Genomic DNA, 16,148 nt, shown 5'->3' with positions numbered 1-16,148 from the left:
ATGCGAGGGCACTTTCCAGGTGACTCTACCCGATTATGAGACACTATTTTGGGGCGTATTTTTTACATTTTCCTGGTTCTCCAAATAGTTTAAGTTCGACATTTTGAGCCATGGAGGAATGCGAGGGCACTTTCCAGGTGACTCTACCCGATTTTGAGGCACTATTTTGGGGTATAATTTTTACATTTTGACCCCTTTCCCCGGTTATCACCAAAGTTGAGTTGGGTGATTTCGACCATGGAGGAATGTCAGGGGAGTCCGCGGGGGACTCCTGCGGGGTCATGAGGCACTGTTTTGGGGTACAATTTTTCCATTTTGACCCCTTTTCCCCGGTTATCACCAAAGTTGAGTTGGGTGATTTCGACCATGGAGGAATGTCAGGGGAGTCCGCGGGGGACTCCTGCGGGGTCATGAGGCACTGTTTTGGGGTACAATTTTTCCATTTTGACCCCTTTTCCCCGGTTATCACCAAAGTTGAGTGTGATGATTGCTGAGTCATGATGCACTTTTTTGGGGTACTTTTTCCTCATTATCAACACGGACTAGAGATGTCTCGGAGATGGCTCGGACCCCACACCCTGGTTCTATGTAACCCTGGAGGAATGTCACATGAGTCGACAGGGGACTGCTGCTGGCTAATGAAGGACTATTTTGGGGTACATTTCCCCCATTATCAACATGGACTAGAGATGTCTCGGAGATGGCTCGGACCCCACACCCTGGTTCTATGTAACCCTGGAGGAATGTCACATGAGTCGACAGGGGACTGCTGCTGGCTAATGAAGGACTATTTTGGGGTACATTTCCCCCATTATCAACACGGACTAGAGATGTCTCGGAGATGGCTCGGACCCCACACCCTGGTTCTATGTAACCCTGGAGGAATGTCACATGAGTCGACAGGGGACTGCTGCTGGCTAATGAAGCACTATTTCCGGGTACTTTTTTTTCATTTTCACCCAAATTTCCCTGGATGAAATATTTTTTTGTTTTTTTTGTTTTTAGCCCAGTTTTGGCCACAGCGTTGCCTGGAGGATAGGACCGAGATATGACAGACTCTCTGGCCGCCTCACAAGTCACTATTGTCGGACACTTTCTTTGCTTTACCCCGGTTCTATCACTCTTTCCTCCTTTGACCATACAACCCGTTTCCTGCTGGGGTGGTGCCTGGTTCCGGGGTACCCCAAACCCTCTCATGGTCGGGGCACCATGTATTGATGCATCGGACCCAATGTTGCCATCACCAGCCCCGCGTTGGTGCGGAGGTGGGACCATCTGACCCGGTGGTAACCCAATACCTCCCTTGGTCCATGCACCATGAATTGATGCATCGGACCCAGTGTCGCAACCACCGCTCACGCTAACGCATATAAACGGAGAACTATAACATAATTTTGATCAAATTCATTATGTGTGTTTCAGTAAGGATGTCATCTGAATGCCCGGTGTGCAGACTCTTCTATCTGGCATTGAACAAACACCTTAAGCACAAGCATGCAGTGCGGAACTTGGAGGAGAGGGGAATCCTCCTGAAAATAGCCAGTGGAAGGATAAATGTTCGGACCAAACCCTGTCCCATCGCTGGGAGTTCGTACGCTGGGAAGAGACTGGACCGTCATGTAAAACATGACCACCCTGAGTTGTCCCGACATGAGGCACAGCAGGTCATGGCAAGGCTGAAGCATAGTGTGGCACTGCAGTTGCTCCATGACCTCCGTGAGACTAACCCCATCATTGGAATGGCTACATCATTGGATATAGACAATGAGGAGGAATACCCCGGGCACCCTCCACCCTTCTCCCCACATACCGAGTGTGACAACGAGGACTGCAGGCAGGTGATGCTGGAAAATGTGGCATTGAGGGCTCAGAAGGATGCCCTCAATGATGAGGTGAAGACCCTGCGCTCCAGGCTGAAAAAGGAGCTAAAACCCAGGAAGCAGAGTGCTGCTGTTCTTGAGGAAGAGGACGAATGTATACGATTTAAGGGCCTGGCAATCCCAAGTACCTCCGGCATAAACACAGTAGCCTCAGGCAGCAATACCCCTGTGAAGAGCCCGGTGAAGACTGTCATGCAGTCCCCAGTAACCTCCGGTAGCGAGACCCCTGTGAGGAGCCCGGTGAAGACTGTCATGCTTGCAGTAGCCTCCGGTGGGAAGAGACCGGTAAAGAACCCTGTGAAGAGCCAAGTGAAGACTGTCATGCTTGCAGTAGCCTCCGGTGGAAAGAGACCGGTCAAGAACCCTGTGAAGAGCCCAGTGAAGACTGTCATATTACCAGTTTCCTCCGGTAGCGAGACCCCTGGGAAGAGCCCGGTGAAGACTGTCATGTTTGCAGTAGCCTCCGGTAGCGAGACCCCTGTGAAAAGCCCGGTGAAGACTGTCATGTTTGCAGTAGCCTCCGGTAGCGAGACCCCTGTGAAAAGCCCGGTGGAAACTGTCATGTTTGCAGTAGCCTCCGGTAGCGAGACCCCTGTGAAAAGCCCGGTGGAAACTGTCATGTTTGCAGTAGCCTCCGGTAGCGAGACCCCTGTGAAAAGCCCGGTGGAAACTGTCCTGTTTGCAGTAGCCTCCGGTAGCGAGACCCCTGTGAAAAGCCCGGTGGAAACTGTCATGTTTGCAGTAGCCTCCGGTAGCGAGACCCCTGTATGCCGGAAGACCCGTGCCTCTAAGCTGGCTAATGACTTGCCCTCTCCCTCAAATTACTGGTCCACTGGGTGTGGACGGGGGGAATACCATGCGTGAAATCACGTTGCCTAGAAGCATGGAGGCGTACCTTCAGACATACTTGGATCACTGTTTGGGTGTCGCTCCGACAGTAAAACAGAAAGACAATGTTTTGTCGAAGATCAGCCGGATAAAGAACTTCATAGTATACATGGCCCATGGTGTTAACCGCCTGTCAGACTGGCTGTTCCTAAGAAACATGAAGATGATCCGTGGCTGGAGCGAGTATATTGTAAAGCCGGGCCAGGCAGTCACAACATCAGAGTTCTTCCTGAAGAATGTGCACCAGTTCATGGGGTACATGTCTGAGTCAAAGCCCCGGGGGTGCAAGCTCACCCAGTCTGATATGACCCACATAATGAGAGAGGTGAAAGCCAACATGAAACACTTGAATAAGGCAGTCACTCTACATCAGTTTAAGGTGAAGAGGAACAAACTGGATCGTCTGCCGAGCCAGGCGGAGCTTCTCGCCGCCATGGCGGCCGCTGAGAAGCGCATCCCGGAGCTCCTCGACCTGATGGCCGGCACGCCGACCTCAACCACCCAGAAGCTTCTCTATGGCTATCTCACCCTCCATTGGAGCCTCCTGTATGGCCACCGTACGGGCGTGTACGCAAACATGAAAAACAGTGAGGTCTTAGAGGCAGCCATAAGGGGAACTGCTGAGGGCTACATCATCCATGTGCAGGATCACAAGACGGCCAAGACATATGGCGAAGCACAGCTGGCGCTTACAGTAGAGGAGTTTAGCTGGGTCATGCGGTGGATGGGGATTAAAGAGGCATTGCTGGGTCCTCAGAATGAATTCTTCCTTTTCACAAGGGGGAATCGGGCCTCCAAGAACCTGAACGCTCACTTGAAGAGGGCATGGGCTGATGCTGGGCTAGAAACAGCCGTCACCTTCACAATCCTGCGCACTGCCCTGGCTGACAATATCAAGCATCACCAAGATCCAGAAAGCCGGTCGATTCTCGCCAGGTTTATGTGTCACGACGTAACCACGGCGGACCGGTTCTACGCGAATGCGCCAGGAATAAAGGAGGCATTGAGAATCCGCTCCATGTTCAGGGCGTCATCAGATGCGGCAGCAGCTGCATCATCATCAGAAGGATGTCTACCGCTGTCAGATGGGGAGACCTCCGAAGAGGGCTGCTATAACAGTACTGCTTCATCATCTTCACCTGATGGGTCATTGGAGCGGCAGCAGCAGCGGAAGCGGAAGCGGGAGGGAAAGAGGCCAATGAAGTCGGGACCGGGGCTGGTTGACACTCCTGATGATGGGGCAGGGGCCGTGGACTCAACCTGTTTGCCCTGGTGCACCGTAAGAATTAGACGCCTAATTTGGTCCCCTGAATCCCGCTAAACTATGTGAATGTGTATATAATTATTATTATTATTATAGTCCCACTGTTAGGGATGGTGCTGGAAGTCATTAGTCCGTACTTTGGGGGTCTGTGAGTAGGTATTGCACTATTTACAAAATGTATACCCAGTTTTTGGGTGCACTCAGAAACAAAACGGCTGTTGCAAATCATGGAAGAATGTACCCACTCATCAAGTACTCAGAGTGGGCCTTATTTTGTGCCTCAAGACCCCCCAGCCTGGTGCTACACAACGTAGGTTAAGAAATGTAGTAGTACTGTTATAGCAGCAGTAGTACGTGTAAATAGTTGATGTTTTAGTCTGTGTGTACTGTGATTTTTGTTACTGCAACGTGTAAATAGTTGATGTTTTAGGCTGTGTGTACTGTGGTTTTTGTTCAAATAAAATTTAAAAAAAACAATAACCTTGATGGTTACCAGGGGCAGATAAAGTGCCACTTTCCATCAGCACCGGGGAGGCACTCTCCTTGGTGCTGAACCCTGTGATGAGCGCTCAAGTGTTGGCGGAGGAGGTGTAAGCCAGAGGAGGGTGAACAAAAGTTAAAGTGTTTGAACCTCCAGCCCGGAAGGGGGGTGGTGGTGTCAATAAGAAGGCCGAATTTGGATGCTGATGGGCAGACATAAAAGCACCACAAAATCCACCCCCTTTAGGGTCACCAGGGGCACGAGAATACCCTCCACAGAACGGGGGGTGGTGCCGTGAAGAAGGACGAATATGGATGCTGATGGGCAGACATAGAAGCACCACAAAATCCACCCCCTTTAGGGTCACCAGGGGCACGAGGTTCTGGTGGGTGTGAATACCTGTGTTTAGTCCGTGGGGGAGTGCTTAACTGTGGGGGCCCGGGGACTCAGGGTGTGCAAGGTTATGGAGGTCCCACTGTTATGGGGACATGCTGGAGGTCTCGAGTCCGTCCTTTGGGGCTCTGTGAGCGGGCAGAGAGAGGTGATTTTCCCCTGGTCTCTCCTGGAGGTGTGAAATAAACAGAGTCCCACTGTTAGGGACTGCTGCTGGAGGTCTCTAGTCCGTCCTTCGGGGCTCTGTGAGCGGGCAGAGAGAGGTGATTTCCCCCTGGTCTCTCCTGGAGGTGTGAAATAAACAGAGTGCTACATTTTGTAAATAGTGCAATATCTCCAGGGCGCATAACTGCACTTTACAAGCCAGGGAAGGGGCCTGAATCCTGGGTATACATTTTGTAAATAGTGCAATACCTCCAAGGCGCATAACTGCACTTTACAAGCCAGGGAAGATGCCTGAATCCTGGGGTAAACATTGTTTAATTGTTTAAGTGTTTTTAAATGTATGGAACAGTGTTTTGTCTCTTTCAAAACTCTCCCGTCATTGGCCGGATACATGGGGACGATTTTATATTCACTATGACCGTTACTATTCCAGTGAGACGAAGTACGTCCGGTGACGGGAGTGATCCCATGTTAATTTTGTCCAAAAACCAGAGCATTCCCTTATCCCTCTTGATCGTTGCTTTCCTCTCCATTGTCCCTTTTGTTGTATGGGAGGGTATACCTGTGCTTGCGGCTGTACTTGGGTAAGAGGATATGCAGGTGTTTGCTGTTGAAGATACTGTGGTGCTTGTGGCTGTACTTGGGTAAGAGGATATGCAGGTGTTTGCTGTTGAAGATACTGTGGTGCTTGTGGCTGTACTTGGGTAAGAGGATATGCAGGTGTTTGCTGTTGAAGATACTGTGGTGCTTGTGGCTGTACTTGGGTAGGAAGATACACAGGTGCTTGCTGTTGCTGGAGTTGTGTGGGACATTCATTGGACCAATGTGACGTCTGACCACATGTGTAGCAGCCACCATTTTGGAAACTTCTTCCTCTGAAACTTCCTCCTCCGCTTTGTTGGTTCTGCATTTGATTCTCTGGTTCTTCCTGAGTTTGAACTGTTGGAGGTGTTCGCCCTGCCTTCTCTGCTAGTATGGCCATCTGCTTTGTCGATTTCTTGTTTTTATTAGCTTCGGCCTCTTTCTCAGCTTCGGCCTCTTTCTCAGCTTCGGCCTCTTTCTCAGCTTCTGCATTTTTCTCAGCTTCTGCATTTTTCTCAGCTTCTGCATCTTTCTCAGCTACTTGCATCTTTAAAAGTCTTAGTTTTAGTGCTTTCATCACTTCGTCATTTTCCCTCTGTGTTGCCTGGTATGTCATGTCGTGGTGAATGAGATGTTGTTTCCATTCTTCTGGGAGTTTAGCTTCTAATCCCACCACGGCTTCCAGGCATACCTGAACTGATCGGGGAAGGGCTTTAATGACCGCGTTCTTCCACAACATTACGACAGCCGGAGAAACGTCATGTCGTTCTCCAGTGCAGTCCTCCCACACTCCTTCACATCTCTTCAGGAAGGTATGCATGTCCTCCCCCGGTTCTTTTCTCAGGCTGTTGAGGGCGTGTAAACTGCGTGTTGTCGGGTAGATGTTACGAATAGCAGCCCAATAGCTCGACCTGATATTGTTGAATGAAGTCTCATCTGGAGAGTTGGTGCATTTGGCCATGAAATCTACTGCTCTTGCCTCTAGTCTGCCTTCTATCCGTCTAAGCAGTGCCCTCATGTCTCCCAAGCACAGGTGGTCTTGGACAGTGTACTTCTCCAGATCTTTCACCCACTTCTGACCTCCTTGGGTGAGTGGAGGTAGCTTTGCCACTAATGATTCCATGTCCCTGTGAGCCCATGGTTGGTAGTCAAATCCTCCTCTCTCAGCCGCTATCAATGGCATGGAGGTATGTGCACTGGTCTTGGTTCTTCCAGCTTTGGGGCATGTCCCAGGGTATTCGTCCCTACTATTGTTCTCTGAGGGAGATGCAAATCTACGTCGTTGCTGTGACTGTTCTTGGTAGGGGGAGTGTCTACTGGTTACAAACTGTGTACTGCCGTCGTCATCTTCATCTTCATCTCCTTTGGAATAGTCTTTGTCAGGAGAGTAATTTGTTCGGCGTTTTGTTTGAGATTCTCCCCATTTTTTAGTTATTTGTTGTTTTCTTTCATCTGCAGAATGTGTTGTTTCAGGAGAGCAACCAGTTCGGTAATTTTTCTCGTCTTGCTCTTTTTCCCATATTTTCCTTTCTTCTTGTTCTTGTCTTTGTCTTTCTTCCATTCTTCTGATGAGTTCTGCTTCCATTCTTCTGTTGAACTCTTCCTCTCTGATGAGTTCTGCTTCCATTCTTCTTTTGAACTCTTCCTCTCTGATGAGTTCTGCTTCCATTCTTCTTTTGAACTCTTCCTCTCTGATGAGTTCTGCTTCCATCAGCTGGTTGACACTGGATAGGATTCTTACCTCATACGCCAATTCTTTCACATTTGGGGCTTGAATTGAAGCTTGGTGAGAAGGGTTGTTCTCTGATATGTCGGGAGGAGACACTTCGGTCAGGCTTGGATACTGCTTTGGAGTTTGGATAACTGGAACCTCTTCTGTTATTTCTGCTGTGTCTTCATTTACTGGCAGATCTGCTGCTTCTACCAAATGTAAGCTTGTTGTCAATCCCTGGCTGGCATATTTTAGATGGAGTATCAGACTTGTAACTCAAGCTTTTCTTTCTTCAGCTTTGTTCATAGCGCTTTTTCCAGGTCCATACCACGAGGGTCGTCCAGCTTTGATCCATGCCTCTTGCTGTTGTAGGTATTCTCCATTCTCATATTCAACTACAGCTTTTCTATGGGCTTTCGTTGGTCCAGGTTTATCATCTGCTGGAATCAATCCTCTCGTTTGCCACTGCTCGAACAGTTTCTCTATTCTGTTCCATGTCTTCTGTCTAGCTTTTGGCGCTGTCATAGCATCTGACCTGATGTTTACCCTCTCCTTAATATCTGCAGTTAAGCCTGGCATTGAGAATGCTCTTAACTTAGTGTCTTTTGGTGACATATTTCTTAAGTAGTTGGATATAGTTATTAAATGTATCAAAGATGAATCACTAATCTACTGAATAGTACCTTCGTTCCTGATAAAGAATATGCTATGTCATCCGAACTTAACTTCAATATCTGGGATTCTTTTTTTTCTTTTTTTTTCTCTTTTTTTTTTTTCTCTTTTTTTAGTTTTTAAGTTTTTAATAAAAAATGTATAAAGTAAATTAGAAATAATGCAAATTTTAAAATCAGAAATTTAAAAAATAAAAAATGTACAGTGTATGGTTTTGACCTTTAAAATATGAAAATTCAAATAAACTGTGTAGTGTATTCTGAAGTTTATGAAATTATGCAAATGTCATAACTACAATACTTCAATTCAGAGAAACCACATGTAATCTTTATCTGTGTGTGGTGAAGAATGTATTGACTGTAACACTTATGTCCGCTAGAGGAGCTGTTTTATTTTTAACTCTCTTCAAATGTATCAACTAATACTTCCGGTTCATAAACCTACTTCCGGTTTATTTACCCAAATAAAGTTCAAATTACTTTCTTTGAAAAGCATGAAAAACAAAAACAACTTAATCTACTCTCAATGTTCATCTACACCATCCCTGTGTATCCACCATCCCAGTAGTTACCAGTTGTATCTTTACTCAAACTATTTCACCACCTAGTAATGCCAACTGGCTAGCTAACTAGCTTAGCAGTATAGCATTAACCTCATGTGACTGGGGGAAGGGGAGGGGAACAATGGGAACATTTGATGCAATTGAAAACCACACTGCTTGAAACACTCCAATACAAACTTCATTTATCTTAGCTCTAAATTCTATAGATGCTGACCTTAAAAGCTGATCTTATACCAATCTTGTACACAATCTTTCCGGCTTAGAACATCACACAAAAATATACTTTTCGGCTTAAGAACTCCACACAATATACTTTATTAAACGAGACTACGCCGGTTTAACACATCAAACATATAAACTAACATGAACGGACCCAGTCCAGTGCAAAACAGAGCATGGCTCGTACCTTCCCAGAGATCTTAACACTATTTGGAGCCAGTCCAATGTAAACCAGATAACCTCTAGTGCCTTCCCAAAGGTCTTTAATATTCACATTAATCGGGCGGCGCCGAAGAAACACTATAAACAAAACCGCACCACCACCAGCTGCACCTAATGTAAGTTATTTAACTATACAGTTTTTGAATTAAACAGGTAACCGTCTCACCTTTGATTTAGGCCCAGCCAAAAAATCCTTTGTCTACCGCCTGTTGTGATGCTAGTTAGCTGCAGCTTTCCTCTCTTCCAGCACTCTCCAGTCTCAGAGTCCCTTCGTGGTTGCCAATTGTTAGTGATTCTTGAACCCCGAGAGCAGGAGAGACTGGAAAGAGTCAAGGCAAGCTTATAAAAGTTAACAGCATTTAATTACACAAAAGATGCGGTGGTATACAAATGAAAATGTGCACGTTGGTGGTTTGCCCCTGCCAGCTGTTTTGGTCCCGTCCGTCCTGGGTCAGCTGGGGGCAAGGAGAGAGAGATGCTTCTTGTGTCTCCCAGGTATCTACTGTAGTCTTCTCCTATTGGCCGGCGTCGACGGGGGCGTGTCCTATGCAAATCCTGTCAGTTTCTGCTGCTGAATTACATCACTCTGATGTCTGTGGTCATCTAAACATTCCCTAATAAACCTCATTCCAGCGTCAATAAATGAGTGTTAAACTCAGGGTGTTTAGTGTACAACATCACGTTATTTCACCTTCAATTCACGGTTTGAAAACGTAGCATTTCGCCACAAGCTAATGCTAACCGGAAATGACGAAATTCACCAGCGGAAAACCGGAAGTCACTTGTGAATCTTCGGTTTTCAGAAAAAAACAGATTTAAATTAAATACAGTGTATTTCATTTAAATTACGCCACATCAACATTGATTTTAATTTCTAACAATCCCTCCTTTCACACCTTTTAAGGTGTGAACACAATACTGAAATCAATGAGTTCTTCATAAGACTGCTTTTAAACTGACGGTATGTTTTAGACTAAATTATGCCATAAAACATTGATTTTAATTTCTAACAATATCTAAGAACATGTTCCCTATTTTAAAGTGAAGTCTTGTTCATAACCAATAAGCTAGTAGTTTGACTCTAATTGACCTGAACAGGTTCCCTATTCTAAAGTTGCCTCCTCTTCACACTTTGTAAATACATGATAGCACACAACTACTGAAATTAACCTCAACAGTACATGAACAAAGTAGGCACACGTTGAAATATCTGTTTTATTAATGAACCACTATAGAGAGGTTCAGACACATACCAAAAAATGGCAAGTTTCTCCAAGGCTGAGAACACAGCCTGTACTTTTTAATAAAAACAGATTTTTAACAGAGTTTATGTATTTGTGATCATACTGTGTGACCTGCTTGTATGTACTTACACAATAGGTGTACTGTTCTCTCTATGTGTTGTACTGTCTCAGTGTGAACATAGACTCAACAGCCAGCCAAACTCTTTTGAGAGCCAGGGAATGAGCAGCCATGCTCCTTTATTGACTTATTCGCAGTCCACTGACATTCAAATGGAGTGAAACTATAAAAAAAGAAGTTACAAGGCACTTAATGATCTCATACATGCAAGTGTAACATACACAGATTGACACATAGGACCGCTAAGTGTAAACAAGGTAAATATAGCTAATGCTAGCTGTGCAATAAGCATGTATACAGGCTAGTATGGCTAACGCTAGCGTGTATGCTAACGCTAGCGTGTATGCTAACGCTAGCGTGTATGCTAACGCTAGCGTGTATGCTAACGCTAGCGCGAATGCTAACGCATTTTCTCATTGAGTTTAAACATCTCCAGATGTCATCACATAAACACAATACATGTTACTAATCCTTACGGTACGTCCACACAGCAGCGTTAAAAAAATCTTGGAGGTGGGCGTATCTGAAGCTTGGGGATTTTTGCAAGCAATGCGACAAACAACCAATCACATGAATCTCCTGCCCCCGACATACAAAGCAAAAAAGCCCGAAGTAAACTGGATATAAACTCCCCAAACAGGCGAATACCTACCACTGTCGCTGCCACCTCCCTCCATGCCTGGCTCCTCCGGTTTGTATCCCGGTAGGTAAATAGGGACTGGTCATAAAGCACCGGGTGATTCCCTACCGCTCATTTCTCCTCCATGTTTTGGAATATGAGGAAATGACCTGCGGTATGTCTCTCCCAGCATACACGCGGTTTGATTGGCTAGCGCTTGCACTGTCAGATTTGCATAAACGGGATTTGATTGGCTGATGCTTCCACCTCAGCTTCAAAAGTTGAACATTGCTCAACTTTTGAATCCTGAGATGCCTGGAAATCTCCGCTTTGCTTCCCACAATGCAGTTCGACGAAAAGTGAGGCAAAGTGACGTCACCCCATTCAAAATGAATGGGCAGAAGCGTTGGAAGATTTTTTTAATGCTGCTGTGTGGACGGGCCTTTACAGTGTAAGTGTAAGGCTTACACTTACACTTACAGTCATTGCTTTCTGACGGATTTGACCCTTTCACTCTTCAGGTTGCATAGGGAAAATTAGTAGCAGTCTGCTCCCATGCTATTCAGTTCACTTTCGCCTACTTCCTCTACCCGGTTTCCTGTCTAACCTTCAGTACAAATCTTACAAAAATATAAATGTGCAAATATGAAACATACAGGTCAATATCACCTTGCTATTGGTAGCTGAACTGTCAATACCCCAAAACATATTCTTATATAGAAATACCTAATTTTGAATTATTTAGACACAATTAACACTTATAGTTTAATGTCTTGTTACATAAGAATAGATCATATTTGTTAAGTGTTATTATGGGAGAATAACTATTCTTGTGGTACTACTGCATTATTAGGCCGATATTGAGCAGAGCATATTGAGACCAAAACTCATGTACAACAACTTCCTTAGATAGATAGAATGGGAGGGATGAAACCCTCTTTAAAGGTCAGACATGCAGAGCACACAGCACACACAGTGAAATGTGGCCTCTGCTTTTAACCCATCCTAGTACCAGGAGTCTAGTACTAGGAGCAGTGAGCAGCTATTGTACAGCGCCCGGGGAGTGGGGGGGCAGGGGGTTGTCCGGTGCCTTGCTCAAGGGCACCACGGCAGGGCAGGAGGTAAACTGGGACCTCTCCAAGTAGCAGTCCACACTCCATATTTAGGTCTGTTCGGGACTTGAACCGGTATATGGTCATGTAGAATAAGGCATTAATAGGTGTTTTATAATGACTAATAAAGAGCCAATATACTGCTAATATGCATGTTAATTAAGAAGTTGATGGTGAATTTGTATACCTTAATATAAAGTGTTACCACCAATGTTTATTATTGTTTTATATTCTTGTAAAGTACCTTCTAAAACTTTAAAACTAATGAAGTTATTCTTTTGTTGCCTCAACCTACAAAAATCATAGTGTGTTGCCTAAACCTTCATAACCCTGACCCCAACCTAAGCTCCTGACGTTGACTCTAATCCGTAATGATTTAGAATTGAACTATAATTATTCTGTCATTATTTCCTGCAAATGTCTGGCCGTGCAAAGGGCCGCAAATATACCGAGTTTATGCAGATATTTATATGGCAGATTGGGAAGCTAGAGCTTTATTAAAATGCAACACATTAACCTGTCTTTAATTAGGATATCTAGATTATATGTTCGCCATCATCCCAAAATCAATCTTAAACATAATATTAAAAGGTTGAAAGTAGATTTTCTGAAACTCAGGCTTTATTTTAACAAATTATAATAATACATCTAAAGGTCTGGCTACTGAAGTATATTTCATATGGATTCATCCTAACATAGAAGTCTGCTTGAAGAACAACTACAATATCTTTAGATCTGTGAAAAAGGAATTTGTATTTCTTATAATAATTTTGTATAATATTGATATTTTTCAATATGTATTTTCTTCAAGTCTGCCTGATGTAAAGACTGTTGATTGTTATATACCTGCCTCAGGACTGCAGATGGAAATCAGATATTAGCTCAAATCTGGCATAAATCATCTCTTCTCTTTTCTGAGATTAATGTATTTGTATGCATGGTCCTTGATTAAATAAATACATAAATTAGTTCATGCAAACAACTCTAACTAATGCAGACTAATGGCAGTTAGGCGCCAAACTAATTACGACTAATGTTAGCATGTTATTTTTCTAAACTATGGTTACAGGTCGGTCATTGGGTCCTTTGACAATAGGGATGGAGTGCTGTGATTGGCTCCCCTCACTGAAGAAGGTAAAAGCAGCAGGGGGTCTGAGCTCAGTGAGTCTGCAGCTTCACACAATGTCCTCCACTAACTGTGCTCCGTTATTCTGATGTGAACATCATACAGACTTTAATGAGAGATGAGTATATAATCTGTTTCATTACATGTTTGAATGAGGAGGACCATGGTGAACTCTACTCATGTTTCATATTTTATACTGAGTGCCTTCTTCCACACGGGGGTTTTTAAATACTTATTCTTCACGATTGTCATGTGTTTATATGTGTGTATTATAGGTGCCAACGTGTTGCTGATTGTGGTTATCTGTGTGAACAGGAGCTTACATGAACCTATGTACCTTTTTCTGTGCAGCCTGTTTGTAAATGAACTGTGTGGTAGTACAGGGTTGTTTCCATCCCTTCTTGTTCAGGTCCTCTCTGACATTCACACTGTTTCTGCTCCGTTTTGCTTCCTGCAGGTTTTCTCTGTGTATACATATGGAAATGTACAGTTTTATAATTTAGCTATCATGTCTTATGACAGATATCTTGCTATCTGTCATCCTCTGCATTATAACACACGTATGACTTCTAACAAAGCTGCCATGTTTATTACTCTAACCTGGGTTTTCCCCTTTCTTAATGTAGTTATCATGATATCACTGAGTGCCTCTTTACAGCTGTGTGGGAACATCATTAACAAAGTGTACTGTGATAACTTCCCCATTGTTAAACTGGCCTGCTCTGACACTACAGTCAATAATGTGGATGGACTTGTTTACTTGTTTACTGTTATAGTTGCTCTCATAATTTTAACGTTTTACTCGTACATGAGGATCCTCAGAGTGTGTTTCTCTGGCTCCAAACAGACCAGACAGAAAGCTCTCAGTACCTGCACACCTCACCTTGTTTCCCTGCTTAACTTCTCCTTCGGGGCTCTTTTTGAAATAATACAGAGCAGGTTTGATATGAGCGGTGCTCCCAACATGTTGCGTATTTTTTTATCTCTGTACTTTATCACCTTCCAACCGCTCTTCAACCCTTTAATATATGGACTGAATTTAACAAAAATCCGCATCATATGTAAGAGTCTTCTCTTTGGTAAAATGTAAGGTGCTAATGTTAAAGTCATGTATTTTATTTCCTCAGCATCAATAACACCTGGAGGAAAGGTAATAATGATTACATTTCTGAGTGACAAGTTGTCAAGTTTGTGATATGTTAGGTTTGTATAAAAAAAACATCTTTGGCTTTTTTTCACACACAAGGCCGCAAATATAAATCTGCAAAGCATTTATATTTTTACAATGACCGTAAGGGAGGATTTGCTGCCTCATACAGCGAGCAATGAGCCCAAACACATTTAACATAAAGTGCAGTTCCTGAAATGTACAAGGATTCATCCTAACATAGAAGTCAGCTGGAAAAACAACTACAATATCTTTAGATCTGTGAAAAAAATAAGTCTGATTCCTTATAACGTTTTTGTATAATACTGCTATTTTTCAATATGTATTTTCTTCATGCCTGCCTGATGTAAAGACTGTTGTTTTGCTCTATTGTTGAAAGGTTCTGTACAAATAAACTAGACATTGTGTCAAATGTTGAATAAGTCTTTGACTCTAAAATAATAAATGTTTCTTATTGTTTTATATTCTTGTAAAGTACCTTCTAAACCTTTAAAACTAATGAAGTTATTCTTTTGTTGCCTCAACCTACAAAAATCATAGTGTGTTGCCTAAACCTTCATAACCCTGACCCTAACCTAAGCTCCTGACGTTGACTCTAATCCGTAATGATTTAGAATTGAGCTATAATTATTCTGTCATTATTTCCTGCAAATGTCTGGCTGTGCAAAGGGCCGCAAATATACCGAGTTTATGCAGATATTTATATGGCAGATTGGGAGTCTACAGCTTTATTAAAATGCAACACATTAACCTGTCTTTGCTTAGAATATCTCGATGATATTTTCGCCATCATCCCAAAATCAATCTTAAACATAATATTAAATGGTTCAAAGTAGATTTTCTGACACTCAGGCTTTTTTTTAACAAATTATAATAATACATCTAAACGTCTGGCTACTGAAGTATATTTCATAAGGATTCATCCTAACATAGAAGTCAGCTTGAAGAACAACTACAATATCTTTAGATCTGTGAAAAAGGAATTTTGATTCCTTATGTTTTTGTAAAATACTATTATTTTTCAATATGTATTTTCTTCATGTCTGCCTGATGTAAAGACTGTTGATTGTTATGTACCTGCATAAGGACTGCAGATGGAAATGAGATATTAGCTCAAATCTGGCATAAATCATCTCTTCTCTTTTCTGAGATTAATGTATTTGAATGCATGGTCCTTGATTAAATAAATACATAACTTAGTTCATACGAACAACTCTAACTAATGCAGACTAATGGCAGTTAGGCGCCAAACTAATTACGACTAATGTTAGCATGTTATTTTTCTAAACTATGGTTACAGGTCGGTCATTGGGTCCTTTGACAATAGGGATGGAGTGCTGTGATTGGCTCCCCTCACTGAAGAAGGTAAAAGCAGCAGGGGGTCTGAGCTCAGTGAGTCTGCAGCTTCACACAATGTCCTCCACTAACTGTGCTCCGTTATTCTGATCTGAACATCATAAAGACTTTAATGAGAGATGAGTATATAATCTGTTATATCTCTCACAGGCTCCGCCCTCTACTGGACTCTATGGGTACTCCCATGTATCTTATCCATGCCCGCATTCCTTCACTGAGACTTTCCGAGACGTAGCCGGCCCCTGGCCTACCTGAATGCGCGCGCATCTCACCGCTTAAAAGGCGGCCTCGCCTCCTCACTGCCATCCCTTTCTCTTCAGCGAAGCAGCATTAGTAACTGAGTGAAGAGAGACGGACAAAGAAAAT

General features: G+C 43.6%; 1 protein-coding gene across 1 annotated transcript; it reads left to right on the top strand.

Annotated features, from left to right (window-relative positions):
• The first annotated feature begins 13,421 nt into the window (after window positions 1-13,421).
• On the top strand, window positions 13,422-14,348 carry LOC117489267 (olfactory receptor 490-like). Its single transcript, XM_034138473.1, has one exon. The coding sequence runs from the start codon at window positions 13,422-13,424 to the stop codon at window positions 14,346-14,348; it is 927 nt and encodes a 308-aa protein (XP_033994364.1).
• The last annotated feature ends 1,800 nt before the right edge of the window (window positions 14,349-16,148 follow it).

Source organism: Trematomus bernacchii, unplaced genomic scaffold, assembly GCF_902827165.1.
Source record: "Trematomus bernacchii unplaced genomic scaffold, fTreBer1.1, whole genome shotgun sequence".
Taxonomy (NCBI): domain Eukaryota; kingdom Metazoa; phylum Chordata; class Actinopteri; order Perciformes; family Nototheniidae; genus Trematomus; species Trematomus bernacchii.
Note: the sequence above shows the minus strand (reverse complement) of the source record. Positions and strands in the feature narration are given on the sequence as shown.

Coding starts and splice junctions, on each gene's coding strand:
- LOC117489267 (XM_034138473.1), top strand. CDS start 13,422: ATGGTGAACTCTACTCATGTTTCATATTTTATACTGAGTGCCTTCTTC.